The sequence below is a fragment of the Chaetura pelagica genome, unplaced genomic scaffold, assembly GCF_000747805.2.
Source record: "Chaetura pelagica isolate M959 unplaced genomic scaffold, ChaPel_1.0 scaffold159, whole genome shotgun sequence".
NCBI classification, from domain to species: domain Eukaryota; kingdom Metazoa; phylum Chordata; class Aves; order Apodiformes; family Apodidae; genus Chaetura; species Chaetura pelagica.
Window position 1 is genome coordinate 773259 of NW_009954555.1, and position 15302 is coordinate 788560.

Consider the following 15302-nt stretch of genomic DNA (forward strand, 5'->3'; position numbering starts at 1 on the left):
CTGAACTTTTAGCATCACATTCTGTGTATCTGGCTACAAGGGATGAAAGTGTTTGGCTTCATGATCTGGAATACCAATTATATTTGGTCATGCTAACTGGAAAATAACCTAAGTGCTTGAATACCATGAAACAGTTTTATATCCAGCACACTGTGAACTATAAAATCTCTAAAGAACCGTAATTCCTTTGTGAGAAGCAGCCTGCCTGCACTGCTTCCAACAGAAAAAGCCTTTAACCCTCCCTGGCTCTCCAGGATATTTCCAAAAGGCATGAGCCAGTATAACACTATCACTGAGCTCTACAAAAGCTTACATCTAGTGCCAAGGATGCTCTCACCAATAAAAACTAACACATGCTTATGTGGCTGAAATTTAAAAGCGCAACAGTTGGGAAGAAAATTCTTTTAACTATCACTCACAAATCAGATTAGGCTGCACTGTGAGAACTAACCTCCAATCTAGGCAGATATTGGATCAACAGTTACATGAAAAAACATTTATTATAATTATTTTCAAATCCCATAGCATTTATTGGAACCAAAATCTGTGTCTTTCTGAACACAAATTTATTAAGTACTCAAAGTACATTATTTATAATCCAAATCTATACAACAATTTTATCTCAATTGCCTAAAGTTTGTTTGTTTGGCTTTTATTAACACATGTCTTGAAGATTTTTCTATTGGACTAAAACAGTCCAGAGATTATTTTTTTTTTTTACTGCATTACATCTGCAGTATCATACTTATAAGAACTAGAAAGCTGAGTTAGGTCAATGAGCCTGATCAAACGTAAAAGTAATCTCTCAAGTTATCTCACATCACCCTCTTTCTGCCAGTTAACATCCCTCAACAAAACACCATGCTTGATACAGGTAAATATTCCCATTGTCATTTATATTCCAGTTTTCAATATTAAATTAGAAAACAAAAATATATCCACTGTGATATCTCTAAGCATTGGAAAGACAAGGAAAAACAAGCTGGATTAGATAGAATACAGAAGATAATGTAGAGATTGTTTTCTGAAACAGGTGTCATTTCTGTACGTATTGATTCAGAAAGACAAGTGTGACACCTACTGGAAAACAGCTTTAGCACAACATATATTAAAAATTATATTAATATGGTTTTATGCAAACATACAAGTGATAAGCCAGACTTGTAAAGCTGTAAGCACTACTGATTTTAATACAGCAGAACTTTGTCCAATACATTACACATTCAAACCTAAAGTTTTTTTTACTGCAACAGAGGGGAACCATAAAAAATAATTAAAATCTAACAACCTTCAGTTAATTAGTAATTGCAGGTTTCAAACTACCAAGTGCCACCCCAAAAATGTCTTCAGATTTAAATACAATGCCATCAAGGCAATCTACATTAATAACAGCTGTACTAAAACTACGACAATTCTGATCAAGTGTGTCATGATTCAAAACAAACGAGCCAGAATTACTCACCTGAAATGCAATTCAATCTGGATTGCTCCTGGACTAGCAGTATTCTTTGATGACTGAAAGATGGAATTAAACACTGTAGACTTCTGTCCAGCATAACGTGTGTCAAATGCCATCATGGAATGAGAAACCAAATTTACAGATTTTGTTCCATTTGAAGAGCTTTCAAAAAGCAACTTGGATTTCTTAAAATCAAACCTAAGGAAATAAAAAGCATACCAATATATTTAAGGGTCTTGTAGAGAATTTATTTCTAGAAGTCACTTGTTTTAAAAGTATGCTGCTATGTTGCTGTTTCTTTCATTTACTTATTTTCTAAACCAACAATAATCACATCTCATGTCACAGAGACAGGAAGTAGATCTGTACTGTATGTAATAATATTATCCATTGATGCAGAATCTTCTAGATTAAAAAACCCACAAAACAACACAGAAGAAATATGTTTTCTCTAAGATTACCTCTCAACATTTTCTTAATTAGAGTAGCATTTGTCTCGGGCAAGTCAACTGATTACTGAACTGTGATTTCCAGGACTACTTGAAAGCCACAGATGGTACCTTCTGAACAGTGTAATTCCCTTTTATCTTTCAGATCAGCTGAAACTCTCCATTTGGACTCTAAGAAATTGTATTGCATTGCACCATGAAACCATAAAATTATATATTCTGTTAATTCCTGTCCTATAATCTCTCCGACGAGCAGATAAAAATTCATACCTGGCTAAAGAGCTGCATCCATCTTTTCCTTTGGGATCCATCAGTTCCAGGCTCACATTAACCATATCAATGAGGAATGACATGGAAGTATACACTTCTCCACTCAAAACTGTCTGAGAATGGAAAACAGCAACATTCCTTTTAAAGTGCATCTTTCATGTCCAAATTCAATTCTGTTACTTCAGACAAATGCAAACAAATGTAGTGTCTTTCTCCATCCAAGTTTCATGAACCATTGCTGGATAACATGTCTCTTCTAAAGATTACAATCCCAGACATAAGAACAAGCCACACCTGAGAGGACATTGGTATAACCCTGACAAACCTGAATTCACATAAAGGTTCCTTCACTCTTCATCTATCTGTATTTTCCTTTTTTAAGAAACAAAAAATATCTACCAGTCCACTTGGTAAACTACAAGAAAATAATAGATATTTAGCCTAATCAACAAAACCCCCAGACATGTCAAGACAGAATTTCAACTGCATTTAGCTCCTCTTACATGAATTCTTGGATCCTGCAAATCATAAGGCCGCATGAACTCTTCTATAGGCTCCCCAAGGTTGTTCTCCAGCAGCCCACGGATCAGCTTGTACTTATTCAAATCCAGAGAGCAGTGGACTGATGACAGATTGCCATGGATTGATATGTCTGCAACTGCATGACTTAGCTCTCTGCAACAAAGGAATAAAACCTCAGTATTTCAGGGTGCTGTCACAGGGCAGGCTGTAAAACACTGCCTTTACACTGGCAGCATAAAGTGATTCTGTTCAGGTAAACTCACTTGTCTAAGTTTCTCTCTACTTGTAATTTCAGTCTGAAAGGTTCTGTTAAGAGGCTTCCTCCTGTCTGCCTCACAAAGTAGGATGGAAAGCTCAAGTCTGCACTTGTATCTTCCATAGCCTTTGAATACTCTCTCTGATACCTTTCTGCAGCAAAAATGTCCATGTCCTGCAGGTCAACCACAATGCAGTCTAAGAGGCAGATGTGATCCTCTGCAAGTGCACAGGAGACAACACATTAAGAAATAAAGTTTACAAGTCTGTACAAAAGCAATGAACTTACTTTAAAAAGGAAGTTAAGTCTCCACTGGAAATTATTCTAGTATTTTTTTTTTTTAGTTATTTTATTATTCATACTCATAAATACCTGTAACTGCCAGATACCAAGATCACTCACAGGTAATGTAAACTTTTAATTAGTGTAAAACTATATTCCTTGTACACCTGCAACATGTGTCTCAAAACATGCCCAAATTGCAGGATTGTCATTCCAGAAACTGAACTACAATTCCCTAACCCTTTAAGCTGCAAAAATCAACCTTGGCACTAAGAAGACATTTCCTTTTGTATCTACAAGCTTTAGATCCAAACCCTCACTTATTTAGTGTCACTTAAGATATAAATAAGATTGCACTGCATTATTTTACACGGAAAAAGAACTATCTGAGTTTTTCTACTATTTATCACATACCTGGGCTGTCAGGATTTGGTACAACAGGCAGCTTTGGTTGTTGCCCTTGTTGCTTACTCAGTGTATTCAGACCAGGCTCACTCTTCAGCCTAGATATGTTTGTTCCTGATGATTTTTTCATGAACAGTCCTTCTGCTGCTACTTTTGACTCCTCAGCACTTGTTGTTTTCTTCATGCTATGTTTTGGGGTTCCCAAAGGGGATGAAAATTGAACTGAATCCTGCTAAGGAAAATAATTTTGTAATTAACAACAGAATTTTCATTTAAATTCTCAGGAACCAATAAAGCAAAGCTCAACTCACAGCAAATTCCTGTCAAAAACCTACATGTTTTATTTGAATGCCAGTATCTTTTACTGTAGAAAGATGGCTCTTTTTTCCTATAACCTTAATGGGAGATTAAAACATTTTCTTTTTTAAAAAGTTTGTTTCAGGAACTTTTTTTTAAAAAGGTGTGAAATGTTTTCCATCAGAAATGAATTAAAAACCAGTGGGTTTTGCACAAAAGTAAATGAAATTAATACAAAATAGAGGGGTAAGACTATCAAGATCCCAAGCATTTCTGTAGAATAAGGATTGTTAAGTATTTAAAGCTGTTTTTCAGAACTTCTTCAGATCATGAAAGCAACATATGCCATGATTTCTGCAAGACCATATTAAACAACTTAGTATTTTGTTAGAATATGAGAACACTTCTATATATGAAGTTACCATTTTATGCAGTTTAGTCATCATACTGGAATATGTCCCTAAATCTTTCTGCACTAGTTAAGTTTAAGATAGAATAAATCTCTACTGTCATTGTGAAAATCCCCACAGGTGAAAAAAGAAAGCTCATTTATAGTGATGTTCAGTATTTTAGACATTTCCCCATCACATATCCAGTGGAAAACTTAGGACCTTTTCCACCTTTAAAATGCTGTCTAGCATGAAAAACCTGAAAAGGGAATAATTCAGCAGTCAAATAATCACATCAACGCACAGAATTTATTCTCCCAAAACCATGTCTGGTGGAACAGCTTTACACACTACATTTAAACTCTAAAGCCAATTTCAGGGTTCATCCAGTCTGTACTAATCTACATTTATTAACCTCATGTTTCATTTTTACTCAGATTCACATGCCCTTGCAGACAACAGTCATTGGACTTTAGTGATTCACTTGCCCCTTACTCTGGGTCTGCTCACTTTACCCATGACTGCAGTAGTGGTGCTTTCATTTCTTCTTTCTTTATCCATCTTCTGATGTCACCATACAGCCTTTAACCTTAAAACATTCCCTTTTCATTTTATTAATCTTACTTGCCTTATGTGGTTTTTAATTTTTATTCACTGAAAAAAATTATTGTGGTCCTGAGCAAGGATTTTAGGATTAAAAATTTGAACACATTAACATTTAACTTCATAAAGACAAGACTGCAAAGTACATGCAAAGAAAAATCATCACATCACCTATAAATCTAAGAATTTATGCAATAAATCCAAATTAATAGCTCCTCAGACATGCATAAAGAGCACACCACAACAAATTTAAATCTAATTCTTACAGAACTCAGCAAAGCCTTTAGAACAGAAATATAATTTTAAACATACAAAGCAACTTTTAAAGTGCTAAATTCTGCAAGAAAAAAATTTTGATGAATGAGGAGCACCTGAACACTTCTATAAAGGCATGAAATACCTCAAATAAAACTGGATCCTTGTATGCATTGCCTTGTAAAATCAGATCCTCAAAAATAAACACAGGACAGGGAAAAAAATGAAAACAAACCCCCAAAACTCCATCTGATTCCATTTCAAATCCCTAAATCATCTGCAGTGCTACATGACACTGTATTTTAAAGTTGAAATAAAACACACCTTTCTTTTAACTTCTAACATTCCATTAGGAATCTATCACTTACAAACCTTTACATACATCAGCACACTACAGAAGACAACTCAGTCTTACAGTCCAGCATTACCTTACAATGAAGACACTGGTCTTTAAATAAGTAAGTAAATCAGATGGAGGTAACAGGACACAAAACTACTGTAGCAATTAAGTCCACAGAATGTCTGCCCCCCTTTAAAATGGGATTATGGGGCTTCCAAAACAAGTTCCCCTTTTGTTCCATAGATCAGATATAGAAAGCCATCCAAGATGGATTTTCCTTTCCCCAAATTTTGTGGCTGCATCTCTCAACAGCAACACTACCTTTTCCTTGCCCTTAGGTTGAAGCATTCACCGCAAGACTTTCAGTAGGTTTCACCTAATGAAAGGAACTACACACACTCAGTTTCAGTAAGAGCAGAAAAAAAATAAATTATTAAACCCAATTCTGCTCTCCAGTATGTTCCAGCAAGTCTCAGACCACACATACATCTATTCTGCTGCTCACACTGTTGAAATTTGTTTGAAGAACTGAAGCAGCTGCAGATCAGTTAGCTGAAACCCGGTTATGCTCCCAGGTGCAGGTGAGAACCCAGCTGGGTCCTGCTTCCTAGTAAGGGCATTTCTGGCTAATTCCACACAACTGTCTCCCCTCCACCCCAAAGTGTCTCCAAAAACTAGCCCAGGTGCAGGCCCAGCAGGGAGCAGCTGGGTATAACGAGAGCAGCCCAGATCCAGAAGATGACCCAGTACACTGGCATGGGGGGTTTCTCTATTAGCACTATGAAGTGCGTATATAACCCAAAACCTAAGAATCATTTACCATTTGATATAGAAATAAAATGCAGAACTAGAAAACCCACAAGCTGTTAAATTAAGGAGTTATGTTCTTACCTTGTTCTTTAATGAAAAAGTACCCGGCATGCCTGCAAACAGGAATCTGTTCTTGACTTTCAGTTTTCCAAGATTAGCTACAATAAGACTATTAGATTTTGAGCTTTCAGGTATAAGCAGAACAGGAGCACCAGCCTCAATATCAAGAAGAACTCGAGAAGCTCTCTGTGCTTTATCTCTTACCTGGGAAGAGAAAAAATTCATTAAAAACATTTAAAAAAAAATACAGGCAGTGGGTGATTATTCCACACTGATTAGTACTGGCTTCAGGAATACTATTCCTTGATATATAAAATTAAAAGGTGGTAAAATTTTATACTATGAAAAAAAATAACTAAAACTCTTGTTTTAGGCAGGGAACAAAGGCTTAAAAAAGGGCTGTGGTGCAGACAGCACACACCCCTGGCAGTTCTGGTGGCACACAGTTCTGCTGTCCTCAGCACAAGAAAGATATAGACCTGTTGGAAAGGGTTCAGAGAAGAGCCACCAAGACGATCAAAGGGCTGGAGAGCAGCTCTGCTATGAAGACAGGCTGAGAGAGTTGGGCTGCTCAGCCTGGAGAAGAAAAGGCTCCAGGGAGACCTTAGAGCAGTGCTTGAAGGGGCTCCAGGAAAGCTGGGTAGGGACTTTTCATCAGAGAAGATAGTGATAGGACAAGGGGTAATGGTTTTAAACTGAGAGAGGGGAGATTTACGTGAGATATTAGGAAGAAATTCTTCACTATAAGGGTGGTGAGGAACTGGAATGGGTTGCCCAGGGAGGTTGTTGATGCCCCATCAACAGGAGGTTTTTAAGGCTAGGTTGGACAAGGTTTTGTGAAAAAAACCACACAAAAACACAGAAAAATCCCCAGACATACTGTTTGTCCTTCAATGGCTGCTCTTTGGCGACCCAAGACATCCTGAAGCTGAGTAAAATGTTGGATGAAAGACACCACCTCTGCCTGGAAACGCTGAGTGTGCACATACTGAACAGATGCCATTCGTAGAGTGACACGAATATCACACTCCCTCTGGAGCAAAGGATCTGGCCTCCCATACCTAATGTAAAGGTTGAAAACAAAATTTAGCTTCTTAGCTACATTTTACAAATAGTGCTATTGATTTTGTTTGCATTCAAAATAGCATTATAGAGGATTTAACTCATGTTCACAGTATGTAAGTAAAACTATTTCAATTACAGATGTGAAAAACTGGTTTTATATTAATTATTTCTAAATTATACACATTTGAGTGCTATTGAGTTTTAGTTGAGCAAACAGGAAAATTCTACATTTGGAATTACCTCCAATCTCCACATCTTTCGTGATTTTATACATCTGAGCAGTAGCTTATAAGATAAGTTCTCTACTGCATGATAATACATAGATTCAACTCTGAATCTGTGTGCTGTTACATTTTAAATTAATTCTATAGCTTTACTTGGATAATTTCTAATCTGATTAATTCTAGTAGGTGGCAGAGGGGGTGGAAAACCATGGAACTAGTACTTAACACAAAGAGTACACACTATGACAAAAGCAAATCCTTAATTCCAAAATTAATGAGCAATGGAAAAATCTGTTTCCTCAGGTGAAACTAGTAGTAGGTGAAACTACTTCCACCTTTTAAAAAACAACTCCTATCTTATCTAGAAACAATCTAACACCTAAATTCTTTCAAGAACAGCTTTAGAGGGAAATGAATGAAAAATTTCCAAAGCAGAATCATGCAGACCTGACAGCTGTGGGTTTGCATTTTTGGGGGTTGTTTGGTTTTTGGTTTGTTTTTTTGAGGGGAGTAGAATGGGGAAGTTAGTGGTGCTAATACTGAGTAACAAGGATTTTCAATTCATACTTAAAGACTTGAAAAATGAGTGCTTCTTCACCACTTGTAGTGAAACGTTCTCTGTAAAATTCTCCATGAGATGTAAGATCACTTAAGGATAGACTTCCAATACTTCCTTGCAGGGCTAGATCTCCCTCTGCAAAACAAAAGACAGACAATTAGGAACCTCAAACACAAACAGATAACTAAAACTCAAAAGTTCCTGCTAGTAGAATAAATTCACAAGTAATTCAAGAAATCACTTTCTATTAAACATCGAACTTCACGTTCAAAGAAAATCACATCTTCTGCTACAAAGATGATATTAACCCAAACATAACTCTACGCTTCACATACATAATGTGATCACACCACTTTGATTTGTGAAAACTTCTTCTCTCAAACAGTCATATACACTATTGTTCTGCTCTGTGAAAGTGAAGTATTAAAATCCTACCAATCTCAGTTAAAACAATCAAGGGTTTGACAACTGGGAGGGATGCAAGGATTTAAAATCAACCCTGAAAAAGCAGTGGGAAGAGAATATGCATCTTGTCCAGGCAACAAACACAAAAAACCCCCAGTGAGCACAAAAATAAAAGCAATCAAAATACCACTGCAGTGCACACCTCCCTTTGTTTTGAACTGCACACAACCTTAGGCCTGCAATCTACTCACCAATCACTTCCAAGTGAGCTGCAAGTTTTGACACACTGGCTTTAGCAAGCTCACTAGTTTTCTTATTCAGTACTAATGATAAAGAATGCACCTGGTCAAACAAAAAGGAACAGCTTGTTATTAAACAACATGACTTCACAGCTGGAATGTCTTGTCATTTTTTTTTTTAAGATAATTGTACTGTAACACATAAATGGCAAACGAGTTATCTGACTAGAAGACACTGAAGGAAAGCAATCTCTTTACTTCCTTGTTTGCACATTTAACAGGTCTCCCAAGCAACTCAGAATTATCAGATCATGAATAAATACTGGCATTGTTATCTTTGTCCTTTTCACTTTCAAGACTTGTCATTTGTTAGAGACTGCAAGAACTCTATGCAAGGACTGTATCTATATATACACCGTTTTAAAAAAAATACATGTTTATACATACATATGTACAGATATATATGCATATATATTTATAAAAGTGTATACTTTTAAAAAATAAACTCTATAGTACTTAGAACAGAAGAGTGCCGTATGTCGTGTCTTTAATAGCGAAGCAACCTTATCACATAAGAGATCTGGGTGGGGCTGGGTGATAGAACTCCACCTATGAGAGCTCCACTGGACGAACACCCTACTCAGTGTCCCTTCAAGTACCACACACGTGGCTAAGAAGGGTCACAGAGCAACAGAACCAATCATTTTGCCAATGTTTTGCTTTTCAGTAACTTCTGCAGTTTAAAAAAATTACACCTATAAAACATTTTATTTAAATGCCACCTTAAGTTACTATAAAGCAGATGTTTTATGACAATCTGATTACTATTTTGCATCTCAAGTGTACCTTCAGATCCAGCTTAGTGTTTACAGGCTCTTGCGCTTCAGAAGCTGACAAGGTGTTTATTTCTGATTTGATTGTCTGTGGAGTATCTTCAGGTTGCAACTTCATAGCATGGTTATCAGCAGTGGATCCAATCCCAAAGAAATCCAGTATCACTACCCAAGTTTGCAAAGTTATTAAGACATCTAGACAATTAAAATCAACATCTACACTACGGTTAATTTTGTTGTAGCGAGAAGAAAATTCAGGATGTTTCCTATCCACCAGAAATATATTGATATGAACTAAGGAATCATCAAAGTTACTTTTTCCACAGGGCAACCTGGATCTGCCTGCTGTTGGAGAAGGAGGTGGAGTCAGAGGATACTCAGAATCAGCATCTTCTTTTTGCTTCTTACGGGAGGCACAAACTGGTCTTTGGTATAGCTGAAAGACATTAGTTGCTTCTTCCATATGGGAAGGCAGGGAACGCGGCATATCTGGATACTCTACATTGGATACTGAGGGACAGGACTGTGAAAGATACTCCTTATGTGCTAAACTGGATGGCTTGGGTGCTCCACGGGACACCATGAGATTTTTATACATGGAGTCTGGGTTTTTTTCCAGAAGATCTTCCATGAGCAGGGAACGCAAGGCAATCTGAATAGACAAAGTCTGAGGATGATCTTTAGCAAATTCAACATCAAAATCCTGAAACTTAAGGCTGACAAGTCCTTGTGCACCAAGGGTAAGATCACCACTTAACTGAACCTGGAGCTCTGAGATATGAAAGTTTGCTTGAATCTGAGTAAAAGCTTTTGTTTCTCTGCTAGTTAATGACTTGTTTGGAACAGAATTAAAATTAGAATGGCTGAACAAGCCATTTTCCTTCCGTTCACTTGAGAATTCTGTGCCTGTACTATGAAGTGATGCTGAAGGAGAACTAGGACAAGTTGAAGATACAGAAGTGGATGGAAATTTGTTCAGGTCTTCACTGTAAATTAAATTATCCAGAGTTTGAAGGACTTGCTCATACACATGTTTTGCTAACACCACCTACAATGTAGAAAAAAGAAATAATCATCACATTACAGCTCTCTATGAATGAAATCAGTACATACATTTTAAAACTCACAAGTGGGAAGACTGTGGAATTTCAAACCAGACAAAAGTTTGTCCACAGATAAAAAATAATCCAGAACAAAGTTGAAGCAAAATAATTCTCTTGTATTAGCTCTGTAAGATGACACAATCTGGAAACATACAGGATAGAACCCTGGAGTAGGATACCTTGCATTCCTAGGCTAAAAGTTCCACAGAGAGTCAGTAAAAATAATTCACCATATAAAGTAGCCTTACTTTACCATTCTGAGATTATACAGTAGCATATGGAAAAAAAAAATTCTACTCAGCCATCATTGCTTGTTTTGTTAGCTTTAGAAGTTTCAGTTTCCTCTATTTAAAACCTCTGCTCCTCCAAGGACTTTAAGACACCGGCATTTCAATTCTTAGCTCCTACCAAAACTGCAAATCAACATATTTGGACAGCGACACTTTCATTTTTCCTTCTGTGACAGGTGTTCAGGGTAAACAGAAGTTACACTAATTCATAAAGCTGCCTAGAATGCTGCAGGACAAGATTAAATTTTGGTCATTGTTATTATGACATAAGACTGTCTCTTCTAACCACATGCATAAGATCAGATTTCTAAACTGCCAACATGTTAAACTTTAAGATATTTGCCTGAAAAAAACTTATCTTCTGCATAGGGAAATACTTTTATATTGATAGTGAAAATATTACATCACTGTACCTGAAGAGGGTTCACAAATTTCCCTTCAATCTTCATAATGCTTGATATTCCAAGGTCTTCATTATTCAGAGGAAAAGTTAAATCCAATTCTCTCTCTAGTGGTATCTTCTCCAATTTAAACTGGATGGTAGTGTCATTCAGAATGTGAAAAGCTGTTAATGAAAGTGAGATGGAAACAACATAATACTAAGTGAACTGATTATCTTACAAAGACTGTACATCAGAGATAAGGTAGTAGCTATTTAACTTGCTTAGAAGCCCTTACTAACACTAAAATATGCACATCCAGCAATGGTTTGTTAAATTTCTGCATGAAAGGCACTGTTCAGTTTTTGATTAAGAGACTAAAAATTGATATAAATAAAACAACTTCTCCACTGTAATTAAAATTGAGCAGTCTATTTTAGAATGATGGGTGAGACAGAATACACAGTCAGACTTATAGTCAATACACATTTTTAGTATCATCTATTACTCATATTAAACAATTAAGAGTCCTCCAATTAACATACCATGACCTTTATGTAATGATTCAAAGAAGTCATGACGAGTAAACTGGGATTCTTCCTGACTATTAATACTTGCAGGACCTGAAGAATGCAGGCCATGAGATATTGCACTTGCAGGCTCCTTCTTGCTCGTAAATTGACTGCTATTTAAAGAATACATTTTAATGTCTTTGATTTCAACTTGCAGTCTATCATTTTTAGATTCATCTTCTCCTGGTACAAAATTCTGAATAGATATTTGTCCTAGATGCCCTACAAGCAGTTCAGAGCTACCAGGCTTTCGAGGTATTGAGACAATAGGTGATTCAATGTTTATATTTAATATAAGCTTAATGGTTTCAGTTTTCAGAGGTTGTGATCCAAATTCATAGCCTTCATTATCTTCTGAGTTGGCAACATCTCTTGATCGTGGTGGTGTATCAAACAGAGAAACCATTTCACTGTATTCAGCAGTTTTAGTTGCCAAGACTGTAGTAACTTTGGAAGCTGCACTTTTCAGCATGCTGCGGAAATTCTCTTCCAGTTCATCCATTGACAAAGTCAGTTCTTTCAAAAATTTAGCTGAGTGGTTGTAGTGTAAGGAGGCCATTTTGAGGTTGAGAGAACACTCCTCTTTTGATTTTTCTGTGAAAGTAAAACTTAAAGCATCTGGAAGGCCACCTCCATCATCAAGCCTGAAGAATAGAGATTCAAAGTAATCTACATCCCCCATGAGATTTTCATACCTTCCTGTGTTCCCTATGCTGACAACATACTGATTCTTAACACTATCTTGTGTTAGGTCCATAAGGTGGAGGCACCCAAGAGAGCCATTTACATCAAATTTACCACACATGGAGACATTGACTTTGGTGCCACCAATACTGGCTGTTGCAATTTTTCTGCCATATTTTTCTCCATTGGTCATGCCAACTGTCCTGAGAAGGAGTATATTTAACCAGTGAATATCAACTGCTACCTCTGTGTTCTGTACATAAGTAGACTGGAAGGTTTCCTGTTCCCTCCAATCTCTTTCCAAGTCAGTTATTAAAGGCTGGGGACTAGAATCTTCCTTCTCCTTTGGGAAAGATTTCTGGAGAAACCCAATCAGTTCAACAATAGTCTCTGGATTAAGGATGATATCCAGGTTGTTCACCTGCAGAGAGATCACCTGCAGACTGCTATCCAAATTCATTGATGGGCATTCTGCACTGACAAACTGATACTCTAATTTTATCAGGGACTCCTGATCTTTTCCATTGTTACCAGATGAAGTATTTGAGGCTGGAATGCTTCTCTCTGCCAAACTAGCTGCATTAAGGGGATGTGCATCATATGGTCCAGACACTGGGGACTGAGCCCTGCTGTCTCGAAGACTTCCTGTTGGCACATCAAAACTCAGATTCTTATGAGAAGCCATCAAAAGATCAAAATCTGTTCCATATGTTTGCATAGTATCAACTAGTAACAGGCCATGAACGGTCAGGGACACTTCTGCATCATAGGGCCTTTTCACAAAATGGGCATCAGTACCAAAAACCTTAAGCACAGAGATGTAGCGCCCATTGCTTTCAACACCCAACTGCATACAGTTCACTTTGAATTCAGCCAAAAGCAGCTGAGATTCCACAAGAACTTCCCTGGTATGCTGCTCTAGCATGACAACACTCTGTGTTAGATTCATGACAGAATCATGCAAACTGCCAAGCTGGTCAACCTCTGCAAAAATCTTGTCCTTCCCTAAATGTAGGGCATCAGAAGACTTAGTTTCAGATTTACTCAGCTGTGTACAGCAGTTCTTCAGAGCCAGTATTTTGTCTTCGTTGATGTGAATTTTCAAGTCTGGCAGGTTGCCAGACAAGACAGCTCCTGGGTATTTTGGGTCAGACGTGTAGATCAGTCTGCGCTCCAACTGCAGGTGAACATTGAATTTTTCTACCACATGAGTTGGACCCACATCACTATCCTGAACGTGCTTCCAGTTGTCTTTCACTCGGCCCACCATGATCTGAAGGTCCATAAATGAAAGTGTGTATCTCTCATACATTTTTTTACTCATTAAGTGTGCTTGCAGCTGTTCTTCAGTTATTTCTACTCCAGTAATTTCAGACATTTTGATGCCACTATTAGTGTTAGATGCTGGTGGTGGAGTATTGGGAGGAGTTGCAAGCGGTGTTTTATATTCCTCATCACTCAATTCATTGATATCTGAAGAAAAAGTATCTGCACTCCTTTTAGATTCTTCTGTGGATTAAAAAAAAATAATCAGTAAGCAAACAAATGAACAGAAGTATCATCATTTCTCATCATTACCTGATCACCCTGCCTGACATATTTTTTAAACACAAAACATATCCAGAACTCTCCTTGCCTCTTCTCACTGTCACTTTTTTCCTCAACAAGAATGTACTACTTTTTACATGCATGCAGATGTCAGTACCAATGCAGTACAAAATCTATTTGAAGACACTATTGTTTCACTTTTTTAACCCACTTACTATTACGATGAGATTTACTTGTAATTAAGTTGTTTTAAAAAGGGAATGCATTACTTTCCCTATGCAATTCTTTCAAACCTAAAGTCCTCAAAACCAACTGGAAGGTAAGAGCTACTTAACTACCATATATTTATAATCAGAAGCTTTTGTCCAGTTAACTCTGTTGCCTAATACTACCCTTCACTTCAACATAAACAATTATTTTTTCTACTCTACAAAGCAGGAACACCCCCAAAACTGTCCTGTACTTGACCTTTTTTTTTTTAAGCTTAAGCTACTCTAACAGCCCGACGCCTCTATTTCACATGAAAATACAAATGAATCTTGCATAAACAATTTGTGTACTTTTTCTAGGTTACCCTAAGACAAAATTTACTAAAAGAAAGCTGCTAAAACCTTGCAGAGATTAGTTGGTACTAGAAAAGATTAAATTATTCAAAGACATGCAGAGACAAAACATTTCACAGCTCAACTTCCCACTGCACCACAGAACAGATCATCCTACAGTTGTACTTTTTATGAAGGAAATTTACATGACATTGATCTCTTCCAATCCTTTTTAACATACCCTCACACACCATACAGCTCAGCGAGATTTTAAGTAGGTCTAATTTTATTTACAAGTTCCACTGTACTTTCTTTTTAATTTTTCTGCATTGTTTTCCTAGTGGAACAGGAAAGAAGCAACAATTTCGGAAGCGAGGACCTTTACTTTTGATGCAAAGGACGCCAATTTCCCTTTCACTTTTATTCTGCTAGCTATGGACACCTGTGCTAAGAACAGAGAG

The 15302-nt window shown here is 37.0% G+C and overlaps 1 protein-coding gene across 2 annotated transcripts in view; it reads right to left on the minus strand.

Moving 5' to 3' along the window:
• The window catches only part of VPS13D (vacuolar protein sorting 13 homolog D (S. cerevisiae)), a 104119-nt gene that overhangs the window by 72782 nt on the left and 16035 nt on the right, over positions 1–15302 (minus strand). For both annotated transcript variants that reach the window (XM_010005122.1, XM_010005121.1), the window contains exons 18-29: positions 12041–14260; positions 11529–11680; positions 9736–10770; positions 8902–8992; positions 8254–8380; positions 7278–7458; positions 6419–6601; positions 3653–3872; positions 2964–3174; positions 2682–2853; positions 2179–2291; positions 1463–1657 (exon numbers count right to left, since the gene is read on the minus strand). In XM_010005122.1, the coding sequence (XP_010003424.1) occupies positions 1463–1657; positions 2179–2291; positions 2682–2853; positions 2964–3174; positions 3653–3872; positions 6419–6601; positions 7278–7458; positions 8254–8380; positions 8902–8992; positions 9736–10770; positions 11529–11680; positions 12041–14260 (4900 nt within the window). The remainder of the gene's footprint in view (positions 1–1462; positions 1658–2178; positions 2292–2681; positions 2854–2963; positions 3175–3652; positions 3873–6418; positions 6602–7277; positions 7459–8253; positions 8381–8901; positions 8993–9735; positions 10771–11528; positions 11681–12040; positions 14261–15302) is intronic.